Source organism: Colletotrichum truncatum, assembly GCF_014235925.2.
Source record: "Colletotrichum truncatum strain CMES1059 chromosome Unknown Contig_0003, whole genome shotgun sequence".
NCBI classification, from domain to species: domain Eukaryota; kingdom Fungi; phylum Ascomycota; class Sordariomycetes; order Glomerellales; family Glomerellaceae; genus Colletotrichum; species Colletotrichum truncatum.
The window spans coordinates 6,220,530-6,244,073 of NW_027222400.1; the positions used below are offsets into that span (position 1 = coordinate 6,220,530).

At 51.6% G+C, this 23,544-nt stretch overlaps 6 protein-coding genes across 6 annotated transcripts; 3 read left to right on the plus strand and 3 right to left on the minus strand.

The window, feature by feature from the left end:
• Nucleotides 1–6,060: 6,060 nt before the first annotated feature.
• Nucleotides 6,061–7,966, plus strand: CTRU02_206609 (amino acid permease; the record flags this gene model as incomplete). The annotated part of the gene is made up of 5 exons (XM_036730214.1): nt 6,061–6,424; nt 6,544–6,824; nt 6,899–7,098; nt 7,153–7,730; nt 7,788–7,966. 5 exons carry the CDS (start codon nt 6,061–6,063, stop codon nt 7,964–7,966), a joined length of 1,602 nt encoding a protein of 533 aa, XP_036578187.1.
• A 4,371-nt stretch (nt 7,967–12,337) lies between these two features.
• Nucleotides 12,338–13,651, minus strand: CTRU02_206610 (SMP-30/Gluconolaconase/LRE-like region; the record flags this gene model as incomplete). Its single annotated transcript, XM_036730215.1, has 1 exon — nt 12,338–13,651. One exon carries the CDS (start codon nt 13,649–13,651, stop codon nt 12,338–12,340), a length of 1,314 nt encoding a protein of 437 aa, XP_036578188.1.
• A 2,577-nt stretch (nt 13,652–16,228) lies between these two features.
• Nucleotides 16,229–17,152, plus strand: CTRU02_206611 (uncharacterized protein; the record flags this gene model as incomplete). The annotated part of the gene is made up of 1 exon (XM_036730216.1): nt 16,229–17,152. The coding sequence occupies one exon, from the start codon at nt 16,229–16,231 to the stop codon at nt 17,150–17,152; it is 924 nt and encodes a 307-aa protein (XP_036578189.1).
• A 375-nt stretch (nt 17,153–17,527) lies between these two features.
• Nucleotides 17,528–18,856, minus strand: CTRU02_206612 (glutathione synthetase ATP-binding domain-like protein; the record flags this gene model as incomplete). Its single annotated transcript, XM_036730217.2, has 3 exons — nt 17,528–17,686; nt 17,756–18,603; nt 18,661–18,856. 3 exons carry the CDS (start codon nt 18,854–18,856, stop codon nt 17,528–17,530), a joined length of 1,203 nt encoding a protein of 400 aa, XP_036578190.2.
• A 340-nt stretch (nt 18,857–19,196) lies between these two features.
• CTRU02_206613 (C6 transcription factor) lies at nt 19,197–21,296 on the minus strand (the record flags this gene model as incomplete). Its single annotated transcript, XM_036730218.1, has 3 exons — nt 19,197–20,043; nt 20,093–20,530; nt 20,584–21,296. The coding sequence occupies 3 exons, from the start codon at nt 21,294–21,296 to the stop codon at nt 19,197–19,199; spliced, it is 1,998 nt and encodes a 665-aa protein (XP_036578191.1).
• A 617-nt stretch (nt 21,297–21,913) lies between these two features.
• On the plus strand, nt 21,914–23,390 carry CTRU02_206614 (2,2-dialkylglycine decarboxylase 1; the record flags this gene model as incomplete). The annotated part of the gene is made up of 2 exons (XM_036730219.1): nt 21,914–22,147; nt 22,209–23,390. 2 exons carry the CDS (start codon nt 21,914–21,916, stop codon nt 23,388–23,390), a joined length of 1,416 nt encoding a protein of 471 aa, XP_036578192.1.
• Between the last annotated feature and the right edge of the window lie 154 nt (nt 23,391–23,544).

The following is a 23,544-nucleotide window of genomic DNA, read 5'->3' on the forward strand; positions in this document are numbered from 1 at the left end:
CTCTAGTGCACAGACCACATCGCTTCCCGATTCGTTGCCGACAGTGGGGGCGAGGCCTCACCTTTACAGTGGCCAATTCCCGGACGTCCACCGACTGTTGTACTGTGACTTTACTGGTGGTTAGTGGTAGTAGTGCCCCACTCGTATGCTACGCCCGCTGAAATTGTTGGATCGCGCCGTCATTTTAAAAAATTTCAGCGCTGCATCATTAGCTTTGGGGCTACTGGGGGGCCCATTTTACAGGGGCTTTGGGTGCCTTGAGCATGTGCAGAGTAGCGCATCAGTAGGCGCAAGGTGCTGGGCCGAGGTGCATTAGAATGCGTTATTTTGGCCCTGTAACTGTGAGCATCCCCTGGGAAACCGCCAAAAGAAACGCCCTAGGGGAAGTAAGCATTATGGACAGGTGGCACATGCCAAAACGTCCATGTCGTTCCTTGTTGGTCGTTGTCGTTGGACGTTTCGCCGACACATCCATCCTTGGTCTCCAGAGTCCCTCTCTTTCAAGCGGGCTTGCGCTGCTCCGCTATGCATGCAAAGTCCTATCCACCCGCTCTTTGGCCAGTTTGTGTCGTAATTGTTCGCGAGTTTGCCAGTTGCGGTCCTAGTGTTGATGGAGGTGTCCAAGGCGCATAATCTCTCCTAACCGACAGTCCGAGGAAAGGCCAAATGATCCCGGACGCTGTCGCTCCATATCGATCAACGCTTCACCTCTTCCCTGATTGCAATGTTTCTGAATCCACACGTGATCGGTAAAAGGGTGTCGTCTCCGAAAGTTACTCCACGACTGTAGCCTTCGCCCGCGAGAGGGGGGTAAGATTGTGACAGTCGTTCTCTCCACTTCTCAACACCCACTGCTTTGTGGTTGAGGGGCATGTCTGATGGCTACCTGTCAACATGAGATTATCTTTCCATCGGCGGTAGACGTCTGGCCTGGCGATTAGACTGCAACTGGTAGCAAGCATCAGGACGGGGGACTTTCCCCAAGCATCATACGGGGTTTACTAGCAGGATTCTGCAACCCCCACGCCATACCCCTTTTCTGCTCACCGAGTTGGCAAGCGTGTGCATATCCTAGCGAGCAAGGTCGGATGATCAGGATTTCATTCCCCGGCTGGCTAGCTTAAGGCTACACCTGTTAACGCTGGCTGGTAGCGTTCATACCTCCAAAGGGATAGACCACTGATACCCCGGCGACTGGATCTGATTGTGTCGGAGGGCGGTGTTTTTTCCCGGTCTCCGTCTTGATATCAGATAAGTGAAACGGTTTTATCTGGGTCTTGTCGAAGCTTCATTCCTGTTTCCAGCAGTATCTCGCATAGCACATGGTCAATAATGTCTCTGATAAACAGGTGACAGTTGTTGATCAAGTCTCTGGGTCGTTATCGGCTTCGGCACATCGGTGTTGTTGCCGTGTTTATCGTGACATGCTGATAGGATACGTTCTCTTTTGAAGGATGTCTCTCGAAGGTTTTCCTTGACGATTTCATGTCATCTTTGGTATCTACATGTCGAAGATACCGCCTCCAGCTCTTGCGTGTTGCCTGTTCCAACCCCACCATCAGTTGTTCAGCCCCTGGTACTCCGTACATCTGTAGATTAACATTGGCTCTGATTCGGATGGCAGCATGACAGGTACGTTTATCTCTCGGCGCTTGTCTCTTGGTTTTAGAACCAGGGGCATTGGTCGTCGACAAGGTGGATATCGGTATGGGACGTCACCCTTCTGGTTGTCGTAGTATACGTTGCGGAACAATCCGGGGGTGCGGAGTTGATGGACTCTGGATAATCCACCCCGCCAAATAAACGATGGATGGCTGGAAAGAGATGGAATTTAATGAAAAGTTAAAAATGTAGTAAAAGATCAAAAAGGTGCAAAAACATGAATGATGGGATTTGAGGGAAGGTAACGTGCTTAAGTAGCCTTGCTATGGTCCAGTTACAGCCTTGTCTGCCTTGGGAAAGTGTGCTTCCCCTCCTCTTCGGAAAGTGCGAAGGTGCGAAGGTGCGAAGTTGCAATAAGGAAGGAGCGAATCGCATCAGATCAGAGACAGGCAGGACCAGCCAGTCCCTCCCCCTTGATGCCTCTTTCCTTCTCAAAAAGGAAACAACGTGAAGATGTTGATCAACGTCATTGGCCAAGAGCTTTTATTTTTATTTTTATTTTTATGTTTTAATCCCTTCCAGAAACAACACCATTTCCTAGTCACATCCACACACATCAACGACACCACTCATATTCCATTCTGCATATCCATCCATCGTTGTCCACCATTCAGCATCCTCGACGTTGCATCCATCCACAGTCGTCCCATTCTTGGCAACTTCACTTTAACTCGAGGAGCCGCTACGGAGTACATACTCGTCTTCCCCCATGACCCTGGCGAACTGTCTCTCTCTATGGGCGCCCTATCAAGATTCCCTGCCACTTGATGCACTGCATCACAACCCGGAGAATTCAACCGCAGATCATGCCAATCGTCCACTCAACTTGCCTATTATCCCACTGCCTTTAAACTATGGGTACGGCTTAATCCATGGCTAGCCTCGTGCTACGAATGCTGCCTGTATTGGCGTTGTCGAATCGAAGGAAGGGGAACTGCATCCTGGACCTTGAAGGGCTGCGGGCGTCGACATGCATTAAAACAACCTTACCGAATACCCGGCTACCATGTTTAGAAACCAACAAAGACCCTTTTCCTTGCAGTGACTCTTACTTCTAGCAGCTATCATCGTCAACCTGTGGCTGTTCTTATATCACCTTTGTTCCAGCCGCAGAACATATGGTATGCCCATTGCCAATTCCAGCCTTGTTTCTCGGTCAGCTTGGTAAGCAGCTCACCGTCTCCACTCCCTTTCAGGCCTTCAGCGCCCACGCCACGGCCATACTACTTGTTTCCCATCGTCCAGCAACCGATCAGACACCAGGACTTTCATACAGAGTAGCAAATGCAAGGCTATCAGTTCATCTTTCCATCCATCTCAGCCTTTCCCCAGATTCGATACGTATCGATACGTATCGTGAGTGTGCCCCTCCTGTTCAGCCTTCTAAAGGGTCTCAGGGTCTCAGGGTGCAATGGCGCCATCAGTGAGTCTACCCTACGACCCAGGTGGGCGGGACAGTGACAACTTGTGCCTGTCGCGTGCGTTGAGATCGACCCCCGGTTTGTCTTCCTCCACAGCGAGAGCCGGGTTTGGCGCGGCGGCTGGTACATGGTGGACGGTATGCGGCGTCCGGGCGTCGGTTTGACTCTCATGTCATCTCGTTTTCCCACTCCAGGAACCAACTGTTTCCTCGCAGAATCAACGACGAACGTGAGTGGTCAGTGAGGCAGCCACTGACGGCACAGCATAGTTGTCACCAATAGGTATCTCACCCGCGAGAACCCGGCGAAAAGATACTCTTACGTACTACTGCGACGTGGCGCTAGGCTAGCTGCGGCAGGTGGGCTGCTCATCACTGGAGTATCCTCTGTGACATCAGCATCTTTTGAAGACCGCTCAGGGCCACATCCCACGGGAGCTTGCAGGCCTGGCGATCCTAGCGGGCTTGGTCATGTCAGGGTGGTGTGCGCCGGCTCCCTGCTATGCGAAAGATACAGCCCTGAGCAATACTCAGATTTCCTCAAAGCAGCTGGGGACGAGACGGGGGAGCCCTGGCAATGCACCTCCATCCTGCTCCAGTCTCCTCGTCTCCTCCATTGCTCTCCATTGTCTCTCCATCCAAGCGTGCCCCGTTTATCTCTCCTTCAAACGCTCACTCGTCGACGCTGCGACCGCCAACCGTGCCGTACTCTAAGGACCTCCACTGTCGTCGGGATCAAGACGGCAAGACGGAAGATTGAGAGACTCCACGACTCGTGTCCAACAAACCAACGACCACACATCGTGGAGAGCCCGCTGCATTAGTCGGGCAACCTGGGCCACATATCTACGTCATAACGGGGACAGGCCGCATCGTGCGCATTGAGCGCGCTCGAGGATGAGGGCAGATGGAGAATTGGAGACATTCTTTTTTTGCCTGGCGGTCTCAGAATTGGGCATTTTTTTTGACCGTCTCCGCCTCCCGCTCCCTGCTTCCCCCCCAACAGAACGTGGATGCACGTGGAGCGCAAGGCGCAAGAGCGTGGAGCACTGGAGCCTCGTTCAACGCCTCGCGTCCATACGGTTTCTCAGGGTCATCCATCTCGGCGCCGACGGGAAAGGGAGAAGAGGAGAAGTATTGAGGAGAAAATACTACGTAGTGTCTCATAGGGGGAAGAAGCCAAGTACGAGTACCTCTCGGGAGTGCCACCACAGCCCGCCTGTCGAATCCTTAGATTCAGCCAACCGTCGGAAGTCCAACGCCATCAAACCCACCCTGGCGGGCCAGCGAGTGAGCGACATGCGAAAGAAGGCGCGAAGAATACACGAAGAATTCCGTCAGACGCTGTGTCCTGGCCCAGCATTAGCTCCATTTAGCGGCAACAAGATCTTGACAGTTGTCCAACAAGCGCGGGACGGTGGACGGAGTATTGTCCGCATTACATGCGAGTCTCATGGGTCAATGATGATTCTTTCTCCCTCATTTCGCCGCGTCTTGCCCCGGCTTAACCCAGGTCGTGCGACAGGTGCAGACCAAAGGTCGGATTAGCTCCCAGGCCAATCAGCAATCAGCTGCTAGACAAGGCAAAGCAGGCAGATGCAATCCAGGTCAGAGATTAGGTGGTAACACCGACCTACTGTGGTGCGTTCAAACATATGGGTTCACTATGCTTTACACCTGCCGTCGATAGTGCGGGACAAATTACCGCAACCAGGCTCCCAGCCGACACCGTCTAGTTCGTACACGCGCTCTTACAGGCTGAACGATTAGGCCTGGTCTTGGCGCCACACCAGATACGGCTGCCGTGATGCTTCCTCATGCTTCGATACGCATGCCACATGCCTGTCTGCCTCTTTGGTCGTGGTCAGTCGAGCTGTTTCCTCGGCGCCATTGCCCTGCCTCGTCAAGTTCAGCTCACCCTCCGCCAACACTACGTACTTCCAAGCTACCGAGACTACTGTGCCGCGCGACGTTACCCTTAAGCGAATGAGCAACCCTTTCAACCTACTCCCACCCGCAGACAGCTCGGCAAGTCTTGAGTGTGTGGGAAGCAAGATTGCTGTGGCACCAGTCGAATCCACCGGGGACCCCGAGTCAGACATGAGCCCGAGATAAACAGACTGAAGTTGAGGGAACCTACCCTAAAATTCCTTCAAAACACAAAGCACATTGGTTCATACATGGCAGCCCGCCCACGGCTCACACAGGGACTCGCAGGGAACTGGGCAGATAACACAGCAACAAGGCAAGACACCCGAGCCAGTACGCTGGGCAGAGGCTACGACTAGGACGACATGGGTGCCAAGAAGACTGGGGGGGAGAGAGAAGGGCAGGGGGGTCAGGGACAAGGGGGGGTAGGGCCCAAGTACCATAGTACTGCTCTTTGAGGGGGCCCCGCAGGCCGCGTTCACACCCAATGAGATGGACGTCATTTTTTGGTCCCGGCGAAAGCGACACAGACAGCCAAATGATAGCCCAGTTAGGGATTGCACGGCACTCCAATAGACAGACCCGAATGGAGACTTGGATGTGTACAGTGAGAGAAAGAGGACTACCTCAACTCAATCGAGTCCTTCCCTGCTGCGACCTCTCTCCTCTGTGTCTCTGGCGGCCTGTCTCTCGTCTCTCTTCTTAAAGACCCTTGCCTATTTTTGCCTCTTTTTCTTTCTCCCGTTCTTTTTAAACTCTTCTTCATCCCGTTTCCTCGGCTTAGGAACACCTCGATCCTAACCACCGCCGACTGGTCGATCGCTTCCCTCCGAAAAAAAAAAAATTAAATAAACCAAAACTTCATCGCTTTTGACTTTGGGTTCGACATACTTAACCACCACCACCACCTCCCACATGTCATTTGCAATCATCAGATCATCCTCCTTTTAACTTTTCTCTTTCCTTCTACCGGCCTGAGCTATTCCTCTGGCTTGTTACTTGGATAACTGTCAAGGCAATCTCCCGGGTTCTTCCATCCGTTCGTCAACATGGCGCAGTTCGTCTCTCAAGACCCCGGCGCTCGTGAGCACGATCTCGGCTTCGCCAAGGCCGATGCCAAAGATGGCTACACGGCGCACCGTCCCTCCCGTTCCGATGATGGTTCGGCCGACAACATGCTCGAGCAGTTGGGCTACAAGCCCGAGCTGGAACGCAACCGCTCGACGCTGCAGGTCGCCTTCATGTCATTCGTGCTTGCATCGATCCCCTACGGTTTGGCTACTACCATGCTCTACCCCCTGGCTGGTGGCGGTCCCGTCAATATCATTTGGGGCTGGCTCGGCGTGTCTCTGATCATTATCTGTGTCGCTGCATCGCTTGGTGAAATCACCAGTGTTTATCCCACTGCCGGAGGTACTTATTGACTCTCTTCTCCTTGTGCTCCGTCCCGTTGGCCTGGCGTGCTCCGCCGGGACTCCGATATGATTGCTTGCCGATGTGCCGTTCCGGACTCCACGTGCTGACCTCTTTAGGTGTCTACTACCAGGCCTTTATGCTTGCCCCTGCCAAGTGGCGCCGTGCAGCCAGTTGGATTTGCGGCTGGCTATACGTCGTTGGAAACATTACCATCACTCTGGCTGTGAATTTCGGAACCGCGCTGTTCTTCGTTGCGTGCATCAACGTTTTTGAGTCGGAACCTGGTGTCGGCGTCTTTGCCGGCGAGCCGTACCAGGTTTTCCTCATCTTCTTGGGTCTGACCCTTCTCTGCAACGCGGTGTCCTCGCTCGGTAACCGCTGGCTGCCCCTGCTTGATGTAAGAGACAAAAAATATTGCTCCGTTCTTCATTGTAGTGTGAATTGGTGTACTAAATGCTGGGGAAACATTAGACTGCCGCCATCTTCTGGACCTTTGCCGGTGTCCTTGCGATCATCATCTCCGTCCTCGTTATCGCCAAGAACGGCCGCCATGATGCCAAATACGTCTTCACCCATTTCGAGGCCAACTCTGGCTGGCCCGATGGCTGGTCTTTCATGGTCGGTCTGCTGCACGCCGGATATGCCACTTCATCTACCGGCATGGTTATTTCGTGAGTGTGCCCTTTCGAACCGCATTTTGCCCAAGGTGCTAACCTCAGGATAAGCATGTGTGAAGAGGTCAAGAACCCCTCTAAGCAGGTCCCCAAGGCGCTCGTTTTCACCGTTTGCCTCAACACTCTGGCCGGTCTCCTCTTCCTCATCCCGCTCGTTTTCGTGCTCCCCGATATCACCTACTTGATCAACCTGGCTTCCGGCCAGCCTGTTCCTGCCATCATCAAGGACGCTATTGGCAACTCTGGCGGCGCGTTCGGTCTCCTCTTCCCCCTCATGGTCCTTGCCGTCCTTTGCGGTATTGGCTGCACGACTGCTGCCTCGCGCTGCACCTGGGCCTTTGCCCGTGATGGTGCCATTCCCGGCTCCCGCTGGTGGAAGGAGGTCAACACTAAGCTTGACGTCCCTCTCAACGCCATGATGCTCAGTATGGCCGTCCAGATCATCCTTGGTCTCATCTACTTTGGCTCCAGCGCCGCCTTCAACGCCTTTTCCGGTGTTGGTGTCATTTGCTTGACTGCCTCTTATGCCGTCCCCATTGCCATCAGTCTGTTTGGTGGCCGTAAGCACTTGGAGGGCGCAAACTTCAACCTTGGCGCTTTTGGTGCATTCGCAAACGTCGTCGCTCTCGGTAAGTCCCATTTTCCGGCCGAATGTATGTAATGCCAAGCTAACAAAAAATTCCCAGCCTGGTCTTGCCTCGCGATGCCCCTGTTCTGCATGCCCACTTTCGTCCCCGTTACGGCCACGACCATCAACTACGCCCCCGCCGTCTTCGTGGCCGCCTGCCTTATTTCCGGTCTCTGGTACCTCGCCTGGGGCCGCAAGAACTACGCCGGACCCCCGAGCGAGGAGGTCCACCACTAAGCGCCCTTAGCGAGAGAGGGTCGAGTCGCTTGAGGAAATCCCACTACAGACTTTCTCTCTGTACTCGAAACGGCCGAAATGCCGTTTTGAGCTGGTTCGGACACGCCCTCAAGTTGTCCGTCACTTGACAGCGCATCACTTAGCAACACACTTGGCACAAACGTACACGACGACTTCCATGGGCCTCGCTCCTTTCACACTTGGAAACAGTGATTTAGAAGCAAACCCCATTGTTGGGTCAGTTTTGGCAGGGAGGCGCTCACGGGCTGGGGCGCATCAGGCAACGGTTCCAAAAAAAAGAAGAGAGTGGAAGGCGACTTTGTACTTAAGATGATACCCCAGTGCTTTATAATTCAACATTTGTCTATATTTTCTAGTCCTTGATGTGATTGTTTGCAAGAATTTCTGAGTGATGAACATACTATACTGTCTGTACAACACTGAGCAAATCATCACAACTCCTTCGTACGCAGCTTACAACGGCGTCATCCGAAGCCCCTTGGCACTCGGAACGTAGCTTTGGACAGGGAGTATCCCCTTTTTTTGGCCTGCGAGGGGGGAATTCCGATACGGACTGCCAAGGCACCTTCTATCCGTTCAGCCCCCCGTGGGGGATACAAACCTCACCGGGATGTTTTTTCCTTTTTCTCTTCTCTCGCTGAAATGGACATGTAGTTTTTTTCGGGGGTCATGATTTGCACGGGTTTATTAGCGGGATATGGAAGGAAATTTTTGTGATCCGCATTATTCACTGGTGAAACGCGCATTGAGAGGGATGGAGACGGAGCATAAGCAGTAAAAAAAAAAAAAAGGAAAAAAAAAAAAAAAGGAAAAGGATGTTGTGCTGTACGGTGTCGTCGGCCCCGCCTAACGGCAACGTTCTCCACTCCGCGGGTTCTACGGAACTTGTCCGTTTTGATTGTCAATGTGTGTGCATGTGTGTTTTTTTTTAGGTGGTGATGGTAATGGAAATTAAACACAGACGTCTATACGCTGATGGGGTTTTTTTTTCATACTGACTGCATTGAGAACCACTCACACCATACATGTTCTTGCCGCCCTGTTTTTTTCTGCTTCTGTTTTGACATTGTCATGTCTGTCTCGCGAGGGGGATGCTCCCTGACGGTTGACGGGTTGAACATGGCCGGTGTCCCACTGCTACAGTGGCGAGTATTTGGGGGAGATTAAGTCAGGTAAAAGTCACCTAGGTGGTGACGTAGGATACTTTTTTTTTTTTTTTTGGTCTTTTAATGTTTTTCAGTTTTCAGGTTTTTTTCTGGAAGGTTTCCGTTTTCAAGGGGGGGGGAACCGTTGGTGCAGGGATGGACGCAGAGTCATGGTTGTGCTTGTTGACTCCGCTTTGTTCGGGGCGGGTAAGGGGGGTCAGTCCAGTCACCGAGGTGAGCGGTGAGTTGGTGTTTAGTGATTGAAGCCGGTTGGTTGTGATTGGGTGCTTGTTGAACGGTCTCTGCGTTGTCATGATTTCGTGGGTTTTGCGTGGTTTGTGTTGTTATGGTGGTTGATGGACAGTGGAGAGTGGATGGCTTGACTTTGGCTCTGGTTGTTCTCTGTATGGGCATTGAAAGGTTGGTAATGATTCATTTTGTCTTTCTGGGCAGTTTTATTTGGCATTTATGCGCTGATAGGTCTCTGTCTCAATCTATGTAGTTTGTAGCGTTCGTTTGATGGTTTGTCGTCCGTGGGAATATCGGTCACGGAAACACTGCCACTTGTAAATGAAGCCTTACTTGTTTTTCCTCATTATTTTGCTCACAATTAACTGGCGACATGTTCAGGTCACGCCTGATCTTTCAGTTAGGTGACAATCTGGACGTTGAATCTGCCAGCACGTTGTGTCAGTACTTGTCAAAATACAACGCCCTCATCTGATTTTCAGATGCCTTGCTCTTTTTCCCTCCCAACTCACTTTTACAACAAAGTGAGGCAAACCAAGATTACACTGTCACCTCACATCATTTCAACATATCCTTCGTCTTCCTTTTTAGTATCCATTTCGTGTCGCCGGATTCCCATTCTCGTACGTCTTGCAAACTTTGCTAACTCATACTGCAGTTACAGGACTCTCCAGCTTGAATCTATCGGCTCGATTGCAAAACTAAGATTTTCATTCCAAAGAAACCCTTCCATAAGAGAAGCTCCCGTGATACACAGAAAAGCTGATCGCCGTCAGCATCCTGCATACATGCGCACATATCTTGCGCGTTCGCCTGTGCCCTTCGAATTTTACCTGCCGCTGTAACCGACTACGAGCATTCACCAACTTTCAGCTGTGGCCAGACTGCTGCCTTACTAAAGATGAGCGTATAGTGGAAGAACTTTCAATTTCCAGTGGCACGCGTTCATAGACATTGCGTCCCATAACCTCATCACATTTCAATCCTCCTCACCTATTCCTAGGCTTCTCAGCGGCAGGCTCAGTATGAGCCATTGACCATTGGAGTAGTACCAAGTTATAAGAACGAGATAAGCATTTGCGCCTTCGCTGCCGTGTCTTTATCCATTATTCGCCACACTTCACTTCGTTTGGCGCATATGAGGGTAGATGATCAATAATGGAAGCCACAGCCCAGTGCCAGTTAAGCTGCAGTGCATGTGAGGAAGGACCATTTTGTCATCTTCATAGAGAACCGCTGCCCTTCGATTGACTGACAGCTGATTAAGAGTTCAGTTCGATCTATATTCCTTGCTTCAAGTTTCCCATTTGCTGGTAAAATTTCTCACGACTCTGTTCTTCTGACCCTTCTTCTCATCCTCTACCTGATCGATAACTTGAGTCGCCGCAAGGTAGTCATTTCGTTACCCACATCCGTTGCCGTTCCCAATTTCGAAATATTCTCGATAAACTTCCAAAGCTACCTTTGCCTGACTCGACCCCTGAAGAAATCTAAAGTAAACGGTATGAAACCATCAGGGTCACTGAAGAATCAACAACTTCTGTATTTAATCCTACATTCAAAGGATTGTTAAGCATGTCTTTCAAAGACCTGTTCCTCCTCCTGCAAACTCTTGATAACCGCCTTCTTCACGTGAACGCCTGTTGGTTTATGACTAATTTTTGCAGAATACCGGCTCTTCGCTGTTTCATTGAAACCCCAAGCCATATCTATCATCTGAGAAAGACACTTGTGCTGAAAGATGAACTTGGCAGTCGTTTATCACATGCTTTGGCCAAAGCATGTTGTTAATTACTAGGATTCTCCGAATACAAGGACTTGTGATAAAAGAAAGGTATAGATGACAAGTTTTGGGATGATATCATCTAGTATCCGCAACGTACACGTAGTGAGTTCGCAGTCACATCCTTTCCTGTCCAAGATGATCTGCACTTTTTAGAACCTGCCCATGTTCTCATAGGATTGCTATGCTATTTTTTTTTTTTGGAAATAGAACTGTGCGTTGGGTTAAGCATCACTGGTCAGCAGGGTGTGTTTTGATCGTTCCTGCCTACTTTTTGACTTTGCTCCAAAGGATCGAATCGAGCCAACCAAGGTCCAAGACCAGTTCGGTATCACCGCACAATGAGATCAATGACGGCATCGCATCGGGCACATTAGCCTCAGCCACTATAAGCCAAGTGAACTCCGTTGAATCCCTAGACCCCCCAAGCTCATGAGGTCTGCTAGCCACTCCTTGAGGTTCGTTCCATAGATATTAGGACTTCGAAATCTGAAAAAACCTCAACATGTTTGAACATTTGGCATGTCCTTACTCGAGGGGAATTTAGAGTCATTGCTACAATCTTTCCACTTTCCAATCTCTTGAAGTGAAAATGACCGATTTAAATGAAACTCTTACCCGACTTGAACATCGATCACGAAGAGCACAGAAACACACATGTATAGGTTGGAAGTCCGCCTTGTTATAATTTCGGACGTGAAAATCGATTGCTAAGGGAAACTTGCGCCAAACGCTTTGTCGACAGAACCACCCAAGTCTCCATCACCTAACCTGTTGTCGCAGGCTAGAAGGTAGCAAGATATCACTAGAGGGGCCTTATGGCTAATTAAGGGAGCTGAAGACCCATGGAAATTGGGGCCAGACATGAATGCAGTCACCTTGGGACCATACCTGACCTCTCACTACCTACCGCAACGTCTGATATCTTCACCAGGAACAAGTGACAAAGCAAAAGCAACAAGATGAGACCAATTTATCAAGCAGTCAAACCTACAGGAATAAGCGTGGCCAGGGTCACACTGAACCAATGAGCAGCAAGCCGAACGAACATGGTCAAATAGCATTACAGTTCAATCGTCCGATCATCTTTCGAATTATGTTTGGTTTCGTGATTCTTTTTTGAAAACAATCCATCGTGAACCGATGAACTCTAACCCCATTACCTCCCCTCGCTCACTTGCGGCATCTCGGGTCGCTGTCCGCCCCGAAGTCCTTGCAAACCTCCCGACCGAGAGCCTTGATGCCCTCGACGAGCCACAGGCGATAGTTTGAAAAGACAAAAACCTTGCCGGGCGCGAACGCAAAGTTGTTGGACGTCTCCCCGAGGTGGATCTTGCCCAGGAGCACACCATCGGGGTTCCAGATGTGCACGCCGTCCCCGCAGCCAGCCCAGACGTTGCCGTCCGTGTCGGTGTGGACTCCGTCGGGGAAGCCAGAGTCGGCGAAGGCGAAGACGCGCTTGTTGGCCAGCCTCTTGTTGTCGACGATGTCGTACGCGTAGATGGTGGCGGGCCCGGTGAGGTTGGCCGCGTACGTCATCGCGCCGGTGTCGGAGATGTAGAGCGTCTTGTAGTCCGGGGAGAACTCGATGCCGTTGGGCTGGTCGAAGCCGTCGGCGACGACCTGGACCACGCCCGTCGAGGGCTCGAAGCGGTACACCTGCGTGGGCAGCTGCGACGCCGGGCGGAAGTGTTGGAACAGGCCGTACTCGGCGTCGGTGAACCAGAGGTCGCCCGTCTCGGGGTGCTGACGCACGTCGTTCACGGATGAAAAGTTGCGGCCGTTGAAGCTGATGAGCAGCGGCTCCGACTTGTTCGTGTTGGGGTCCACGGCGATGAGCTTGGAGTACGCCTCAAAGTCGCCCTCGTCGCACCAAACCTGCATCGGCGGCGTCGCCGACTGATCGGCCCCGGGAGGATAGTATGATGTCCCGCCGTTGGCCTCGGCGAGGTCTGGAAACTGGGAGCTGCGGATGGAGAGGTCGTCGAGAGAAAGAATGGTCATGTTGATGTTGTCCGCGAGCGACTGGTAATTGGACGAGATGTACATTGTGTTGTCCTTCTTGTTGTAGATGCCGCCCTCGTGGAAGGCCTGCCAGGGCAGGTCGGCGATCTTACGGGCCGTGGCATTGGCACCGATGACATCCGCGAAACCGGGCTGGTAAGAAAGCAACGAGATTTCAGGGACAGACAAGTTGGCGGCGTTAATAGAGGCGAGGTAACCCGCGCCGCCAGTCGCCAAAGCATTGAGGTCAACGTTGACAAGAGACATTGTGGCGGCTTGAAACCAAAAGGCGACTTGTTTGAGCGAGGGAAGACTGCCACTGGGAAGACCTATACCTTCGAAGAACTTGGAGAAACCGTATCGAGAGCTCTTGGAAGCAGCAGCAGCAGCAGCAGCAGCAGCAGCAGCAGCGGAAGAAGCGGGATGAGGTGCCTCTTCTTTAAGTTCCCGCTCTCCGTGCTGATTCAGTTGGTCCGCAGCCATATGATGATTACCCCCCCGGCACACAATTTCCTTCGGTGGGAACAAGATGACGTCTCAATGGGGGACCTGGGCCCCCAAGGTAGTGACCGTTGGTGGCGGCGATTTAGCGGGCGGTGGCCGGTAGATGTCGATGGGCGCGCAGAGTCAGTTAGTTAGTTACAAAAGGGAAAAAAACCCAGAGTCGAAACAACTGGTTTTCGCCTTGGCAAATGTTAACTACCCCGCAGAGGTAGCGACCCTCGTCAAGGACCCCTGTTCCGGCACTCAACACCACGAACAAAAGTCCGGCCTCGGACCTGGTGGATCTCAATGGCGCGCCATGCGGACATTTACCGGACTTTTATATCTTTAGCCTCCCTGCCACGTATCTAGTCGATTAATCTATACCGCATCTGCTTAAGCACCATCCGTTCCGGTTCGGAGAATAGAGAAGTGTGCATTTGGAGATTTAATGAGGAGTGTGGAGGCTGGGGATCTTCTCAGCCATGGTTTGGGCTAGAAGTGCCGATCTTTGGACCAAGTGCGGAGGCTTTGGATGTAACACTGACCCCACATACAAAGTTTCTGACAAGCTGCTTCTGGGTCCTCTCTTGTTCGGCATTGGTTTCTGGCAACTAAGCATAATCTTTTGTTCATCTTAAGGTTGCCAGAGAGTTTAAACTCTGCTTCAATAGATGGCAGGCTGCTCATGGAAGTTTCGAAGGATGGGGTATTCATCGGATCTCAATCTGAAAGGTGACTTTCGAAAAGTGACATTCCGGATTGATGAGTTCAGGAAAGGTTTGCTTGCGCGAGTTATTGCTTTTGGGTGGGCATGATGTTGAGGATTTTATTGGTAGACTTGCTATTTTCGAAGCGGTAAAATCAGCATTCCAGTTTACTAAAGACTGAACACGCCAGCCGTCATGGGATTAAAGGATGATCTGCTAGGCATGGTGTGTTTCGCTGATATCGCCCCGTCGATGGTGAACCCGTGGGCGATCAATTCTCAGGGTTGATGCTTGTACGCAGGTGAAATCGTGAAGCTGATTCCCTGACTTCACTGTAACCATATCGTCATCGGGTATCCATCTCAATGTCATCGGCTGGCTTGGCGATAGGAGTTTGGACAAGGTCGACATGACGCGATTCTCGTGAGAGCTTCAGACGTCTTTTCAGGAAGGTTGTGGTTCTTTCTGTCGCTGGCAAGGAATCGAGCTGCAAAATCAAATTTCCATCAGCAGTCCTTCTTTTTTGATTTATGATATTCCAAAAAAAAAAAAAAAACAGAGTTGACTTTGGAACAAAGCATTCCCTTTGGCCTCGTCGTAGACATACCTGCAGTCATGAGAAAAAGCGTCAATCTTCTGGCAACAGATCTCTTGGCAGTTTGAAGATGAGCTTGCACCGGATAAGAGAGCATCAGTTTCTGGTAGGATGCCGACTTATCAGGCCCATGGACAATATTTGCGGTCAATTCGCACATATTAACTAGATTAAGAAACGTTTAATGACCAAAAGAACCACCTTGTAATCACCAAATATTTTCACTCACCACTAGCTTTTGAATCAGCGTCTAACTTTCAGTTTCAGAGTGTGGATGTCAACAAGGTACGCGTTCATGTTCAACTCTCGAGTCGACACAATGCTTTGTTCAGATACTCCTGCAAATCAAATGAAATATTCAGCAAACAATCAAACAAGTAGAAACAACACAATATGATGTCTTTGGACAATTGAATGGTGACTTCAAGATGCAGAGGTTCTTCAAACACTGGACATTGCAACCCCACCAGCATAGCATTTATGACACTTGTGATACTCGATGAACATGACAGAGCAGATAAATGGAAGCATATGTTGTAATTAATACATATATAAATTCAAATAATTGGTGACATAACATAAGAATGCTGTTTCTGAATCCCATCGTTGACAACACAAAAATGACGACCAAAGACACCGAACAATATAACACCATGAGAAGCCATGACCCGAATAGACGCGTCCTTCCTTCTGTAATGACTTACAAGTTCCAAAAAAAATAAAAACAATGACGCGCCTTCAGAGGTCATCACATCAAAGTGAAGGTGGTGACGCCCTCAAGCACCCTCAGGCACCCTCAGGCAAGGCTGGCCTCATCATCAGCCTTGCAGTCACCACCCACCGTCCCTCTCCTTCCCTCTTTGAGTATCTAGTTACTTTAATAAGGAAGTGACTTCCATAACTGACAACCTCGTTCTTTCCCTTCTCTGTCAAGATAGATTTCTGCCTAATAAAAACAGTGAAAGGCAGCCCTGCTTTCAACCCTACCTCTCCCACTCGACCGTCTCTCACAATAAAAACCCTCTCCTCTACTTCTCTTCTCCTTTCTTCTCTTCTTCTTCTTCACCCACAAACAACACAAAGATTTCTCACAAGGTCAACCCATCTCTTTCATCACCACAAACAATCAAGATCCTTTCATCCTTTGATCAACTTCATCTCAACAAGCAAGCTTCACACTTCACGAGACTTCAGGATGAAGGTAAGTACTGATTTATCCCATCTCTACGCGCTTCAAAGGTATCCAAGAAACTCACTTCTTCTCTCTTCAAGATGTTCACCGCCACCGGCATTCTTGCCTTCACCGGCATCTTGGCCACTGTCGCCATGAGCGCCCCCATCGTTGATGGAAACGTCGGCATTCATCTCCCTGGTGGCCCTCGCAAGGGTCCCTGTGGATTGGAGTGCAATGGGATTCAGCCCACCAGCGGTCCCGTCGTCGCTCCCATCATGAATCCTTACCGCGGTCCTGAGGCCCCTCCGGACTCTGCCACGACTGGTCTGGTGATCCCCGTTCTCACCACTATCATTCCCGAGCACACTCCTGGCCATGCCATCATCGTCTTTGATACCACCGACTTCATGGTTACTCCTACCCAAGATTCCTCTTCGACTGGCTCGGCGATTCCTGTCAAGACCACCATCACTTCTGAGAGTGTCTGGGTTCGGAAGCCTAGAAACGACACCTGGTGGCCTACTCCAGGACCTCGCATTTCCTGGCATCCCACCCCGAGTTTCACCGCTCCTGATCTTACCACAATTACCCCCACCCCTCAACCTTATCCTACTGACGACTTGGTCATTCCTGTCCTGATTACACTCACCAACCCGAGCTCCTGGCCCCAGGACCCTGAAGTGACCCCTACTCCCCAGCCTTCTCCTTCCGAGGAATTGGTCACTCCGGTTCTCATCACACTCACCAACCCAAGCTTCTGGCCGAAAGACCCTGAAGTGACCCCTACTCCTCAGCCTTTCCCTACTGAGGAATTGGTCACTCCGGTTCTCATCACGCTCACCAACCCGAGTTTCTGGCCTCAGGATTCTGAAGTCACACCGCAGCCTACCCTGAAGCCCAGCTTCACCACTGTGGTTGTGCGCAGCGAGTCTGTTCTCTCCTCTGACATTGGAGGAGTTACCGAGTCGGGCTACAATGGCATCGGCCTCAAGCCTCTTGAGACGATCGTTCGTCGCGGCTAGATGGTCTTTATTATGATTCTACAATGATCTGGTTTTCTTTGTGTGCTCAGTGGGAGAGACGGTATCTGGTTTGGCTCGGAGGAATGGAAGCTGGACATGGGAAGTTTCTTTTTGACACTAGCACTTTTGGGACTGGACATATTTTCCTCGTATAGAGAGGTTATGAGATTTGCAGCAGAGGCTGCCACGTATGCAATGAAATGGCATTAACACATTGGTATTTCTTTGATTGATTGTGATTATGCTTCGCAGTCATGGTAGAGTGATCCAGTTGTCTCGTTGAAGGCGTAAACATTCATCGCCAAATGCTGAAAGTTCTTTCAAAATGTTGTTCTACATGGAATGTACAAGTAAAAAAACAGTCCTACCAAAGCCTTAAGCCTTGGGCTGCAGTTCCCTTAACGACCTCAAGCTAGACGATGTACTCAGAATCTGCTTCAAAAGCTCTGGATAATCCCAACCCAATGCCTCGGCCGCTAGGAGCGTCAAGCTGGCCTGGTCGTCCCTTCCTGGCCTACCAGGGCCGGTCATATTCTGGAGCTCAAGTTGTCAGCCGCTGGATTCTCTAATGGTCATTACACATGTTCAAGGACAAGGACTCACCGGCTTCATGTTCACATCAAACAAAGCAAACATCGACTCCGACGAATCCCTGAAGCGTCGTACATCGATGCGGATCGGAGCCGTAACTCCCAAAACCTTGGCGACCCTCTCGCATTCCCTCGCAATCTGCCCATACGCTGGGTCCCTCTCCTCTTCTCGCGTGACGACCCTCGAGTTCGCAGTGACGGCCACGACGCCGTTGTACGGAGCAATGCCGTTCTGGTGGTTGAATCGCGTGACGATGGGAAGAGACCAGTAATCTCTCTGCCGGGAATTCGGCGGCATCACGGTGACCGTGGCTTCTTCTCCGGCGAGGTACTCCTCCAGCATGATTGTCGGGGACTCTTCGAAAAGGGCTTTGGCGTGTAGAGTGAGGTCTTCGAGGTTTTGGCATACCTTAACGCCGTGGCTTCCCCTGCCGCGGATCGGCTTTGCGACGATGGGGAACGGAAGGTTTTGCTGCTGGAGATCGGCTGCGAAGGCCGGATGAGAGTGGATCGTCCAGGCGCGGGGCATGGTGAAGCCGCCGGTGCGGCGGAGGAAGTTATTCACGAGTTCTTTGTCGTCGTACTTTTCGACGACGAGGGGGCCGTGGCCGACGACGCGTAACGAGTCTTGATGCGCTTCGAGCGCTTTCGAGGTCTGAAGAGGGTGAGAGGCGAAGAGGATTGTGTTTGCCCACAAATGAGTCGCTCCCTTGTCGACGGCGCTCAGGATGCCTTCTTCGGTGTCGGGGAAGCACCATTCGGAGTCTTTTTGAGGTGAGGGACTTGGGACGGGAGTGACAGCGGTGACGGCGTTGCTGGCTTGGAGGTTGTAAGCGATATCAGCTCCTGAATCTCGGTATCCTGAGATACGTTAGTGAGTGTCTTTTGACTGGGTAAGAGGTGCATGGGTGAACCAACCGCCTGGCTTCATTGGTTTGCGAACGCCATTGATCACTGGCGGTTCGATTGCCTGGTATAGAACGGCCACTCGTTTTTGTTTCTCTGCTTGCGACGCGGTTGATAGCTTGAGGGAGGCAGTGAAGCTCAACGACCGGATTGATGTTTTGGGGCGACAACAACGCGTTCGAACTACTGACTGAGGTGTCCTAAGCATAGCGCTTGTCGAACTATAAAATGAAGCCATCGTCACCTCCTGTCTGTAAAGAATAAACGTGACAGATGAATCTGAGTGATCAATCAATCTCACTGATCCCTCATCGGAGCGAGCACTTGTAAATGTATTGAAGCATACTATGACGTGACGGAGTACTCCGTCGGATGGATCCGTCACTTATTTCCGACCGAGGTTTGGGTGCCGAAAGCGGAACAATCCGCCTGATCGTCTACACGTTGATCGAGCTGAATTATCTTACAAAAACTTGGAAAAGAGAGAAACGAGAAGTAGCATGTACTCATTGATTCGTCAATTTACTCGTGCATAATACTAAGACGCTTCAAGCACCGCTGAACATGTCCCACAAACTAGGGAATAGCTCGTCAATGTCCGGCACACTCGTCGACACGAATTCTTGAAGTTCGGGTATTTCAACTGGCTGCTCGGCAACATCTGCGGTGGAAGCGGACGAGGCAAGCTTGTCAATGACCTCAGAGTACTGTGCGATGCAGAGATCTGCCAGGTCCCACGCCCTTTGACGATGCGCCTGGAGCGCCGTCATCAGCTGGCGCGCAAGCTTCAGCGACATGCTCTGCGCAAGGCCGCTCACCGTGTTCTCCGTCTCAAGGGCGCATCGAAGGAGGAATTTCGTGGTTGACGTGAACGCAAACGTCAGCAGCGTGAGCCAGTAATCGCCAAGCTGGGCTTCGTTCAGCTCCTGGACGAGCAGAACGATCTCCTCTGCGGCTCGTCGGACTTCGAGGTAGCACCGGATGGGAGCTGATGAATGGTCGGCGTGGGCAGCTTTCTCTGCGTCGAGCTCCCATTTTCGCAGGAGCAGCTTTATGTAGAGATATGCGAGACGGAGGTTTGCTGACCCTGGCATGTCGAGGCTGTCGCCGCCGCGAATAATCCTTCGGCGGAGGTCGATATCGAGCGAGTCTTCCCAGTTTGTCAGCAGAACCTCGAGATCCCAAGGGCCGCTTGTGAAGGTCTTTTCAAGGTCGTATATGCGTTCGAGGTATTTGTCTAGGAATTGCGCCAGGGCCACGAAGGCGAGGTATATTGAGGCGGCGTTGAGATCGAGGGTGCTGGCTGCAGGGCCACAAAGCTGATCAACCGTTGGCAGTGGAACGTCGTGCTGGCCGCTTCTCAACTGTGGCGGCGTACCATACGCAAGACTTGACCTGGTCCATTATTAGAACGAAAAAGGCAAACCGGATGAAGATTACTTGCCACTTGTCGTACACAAATATCGCCCACCAGATCTTTGTGCGCAACAGTTTCTCGGTCTCTGGAATGTCCCAATCTGAAGGATCACGATTAAGGCCGAGTGAGTGGGCTAGAGAGATGGCCGATCCAAGCTGGAGGCCGTTTCCGATAATCGATGTCAAGGGGCGGCCGGAGATGTTGAGAAGGATGCCGAGGAGGGTGGAAATGCCAGGCGAAAGATGAATCTCTGAAAACAGGGCATCAGTAGCTTGGTTCCAAATGAACCTGGTATCGGGACGATGATGCTCAGTGAGAGTGGGCGACTGGGCCCAATAGGTCATCGTATGAGCATAAAGACAGGCCCTCAAGGCCGGTGAGATGCGTTCTCTATCCTCTGCAAATCGTTTTTCAAAAGATCGCCTGTCCAGAAGAGGGAAGCATCTGTTGGGCTTTTCAAAAAAGCTAGAAATGATCAGCTTACAGCCGTGCTTAAAAATGCGGCGCCTGCAACCTACAGTTCAATAACATGAGGGAGAAGAGGCTCCAGAAGCTTTTCTACAACTTGGCACTTCAAGAAGGTTGGACTTCGATCACTCGGAACACCAAGAGGTTGCTTCCGCACAGTCGTGAAGCCGACAGGTTTCCTAATGCTGAAGCCGTTACCCTGATATGGACTTGTCCCGGATATCCTCGTCCGAATCCCTCGATTGAATATGGACGAATCATTGGAAAGGTATGTTGCCAAAACTTGGGTGTCCTCAATGTCTGCCGGTCCGACGATGTGTGCTTCATCTTCGCCGCCTCCTGCAATGGGCTCGGCATATTCTCTTCGAGGCGGTGAGCTCAAAGGTAAACCACCACTCAGAGGCCTCGAATCTCGTTGGATTGCTGAGTCTGCAGATTCCAAGGGTGATGAATTGGGTCGAACATTACTAGTGGTCTCCGAGGACAAGGGCCGTGTTGGGGGTGTCAAGGCACGGTGACCCAAGTCCTTTGACTTCCGGGCCTGCGCCGCTCTCCACGAAGCCTTTGGCCGCGGACTTGGACCAGCAGGAGACGGGGGGAACTCGCAAGGTGTTCCGTGGGCCCGGCATGTCAGACATGCTGCCCCGGTCTGGTCAATGTTGCACCGAGACTTGCGCTTCCGGCATGCCAGACATGCTGGGCGAAGGTGGGAGCGGTACGGACGTTCCGAGGAAAAAGGAACAGTACCGGCCTCGTTCGACATGACTTTCAACTTCGCACGCAAAATACAGATCTCTTGTCTTACCAGATCTAAGACAATGCATTTGCCGTGGACATTGTGGACATTTACCTCACATTAGGTGGAATTGTAGAGTTCCCCGCGGCGAAAGTTTACCGCGGCAAAGAGGAAAAACTTATGCACGTGCCTCTTGCTTATCAGATAAACGGACAAAGACCGAGTCACATTGTTGCTGATATTTCTTTGTGAGTAGCTCGTCACTTTTCACTTTGCTACTGCATGTTCAGTTTAGTTCCATCGGACTATTATTCAATACACTTGTCTCTTAATCCTTCAGTAGACCGCGGAAGGGCTCAAACCAATAAGATTGTTTCTGATATGCAGAGAGATGTGCAGCCACCCAATGCGCTGAAGCTTCCACCCCCCATGATGCATGCAGCTACGTGAAGACCATACACCACCTTGAGAGTTTGGAGAGATGCCTCCGCGGGAAACTCTCGCGGCCAACATGCTACAGCTATGGCCTTCTTACTGTATTGACTCTAGATAAAATAGAAATGGCGCAAACATCCCAGACGCAAATGGGTCTCAAGGCATCGACATCTCCGTGGAGAACTACTTCCTGACCCTCGGTATTCACGATGCCTTCTGCGAACCTCGAAAATACCATGGCAAACGGTAACCATGCCGCTGTGACCTCAAAGTCCGTGGGCCCTGATTTTACCCCTACTCTTTACCAGGGTGTCAACCAGGACGAGCTAGCGGCGAAGGTCGACAAGTATCTCATCAACTATGGCACCAAGTTCAACAAGGACGTCATCGTTGGCAGCAAGGGCCTGTATGTATATACTTCCAGCGGACGAAAAGTTCTCGACGTGAGTTTATTATACCTTGGTGTTGCGCGGCTGTTCTCTCTCTTTCTCACACACTCGTTAGTGGACATCCGGTCAGATGTCATGTCTCCTGGGACACGGGCACGCGGAGATTGTCAAGGTTATCCATGACCACGCCAGCGAACTAGATCACCTGTTCTCTGGCATGGTGTCCCCTCCTGTCATTTCCCTCGCTGAGCGTCTCTGCACCCTGCTACCGCCGGGTCTGGACAAAGCCTTCTTTCTCAGCACCGGCGGCGAGAGTAACGAGGCGGCAATCAAGATGGCCAAGGTGTTCACGGGCAAGTTTGAGATTGTCGGCCTCGGGGCCAGCTGGCACGGCGTCACCGCCCAGGCATTAGGCGTCCAGTATCACTACGGTCGCAAAGGTCAGGGTCCGACGATGCCAGGCATGCACATGCTGCCGGCGCCGAACGCCTACCGCTCCATCTTCCGCAATCCCGATGGGTCCTATGACTGGGAAGCCGAGCTGGAGTACGGGTGGAACATGATCGACCAGGCCTCCTGCGGGTCCCTGGCCGCATGTATCGTCGAGTGCATCCAATCGTCGGCCGGGATGCACGTCCTCCCGCCGGGCTATCTCAAGGCATTGAAGAAGCACTGCGAACGCAGAGGGATGCTCCTGATTGTCGATGAAGCTCAAACCGGCGTTGGGAGATGCGGCGACCTCATGGCTATCAACCAGCATGATGTGGTCCCTGACATTCTCACCCTCAGTAAGACGTTGGGCAACGGGCTGCCCTTGAGCGCGGTCGTTACGAGCGAGGAGATTGAGCGAGTCTGCGTCGAAAGAGACTTTTGCTTCTACACCACCCATGTCAATGACCCTCTGCCCGCAGCGGTGGGCGACAAGGTTCTAGAGATTGTCGTACGGGATGACCTGGTTGGGCACTCGAGGGAGATGGGAGCCCATCTCCACGACGGTCTGAAACGCCTACAGGAAAGGTATGGTTGCATTGGCGACCTTCGTGGTCGAGGTCTAATGGCGGGGGTTGAAATTGTCGCCGACAGACAAACCAAGAAACCGGCCTTGGACGTGGCCAAGCAGATTGGTGACAAGGCATATGAACTTGGGGTTTGGGCGAACCTCAGTAGTCACCCCAGCTTCGGAGGCACGTTCAGAATCGCGCCGCCGATAACAATTACCAGGGAGCAGCTTGACCAAGGGCTAGAGATGCTCGAAAAAGCATTCGCTGGCACCCCGGGAACACAGCCTCTGTACTAGAGACGAACGTGATAGCAGCTTCGTAATATACCACCGTTTCCTTCCCACAATGCCCGCCCATCCAAGGGTCCATTCGAAATACCTCGGAAGGTTGACGCGTCGGAGGTATAAGAAATTGCCTCCTGATCAAGGTAGCATCCGGCACGGCTGGCAA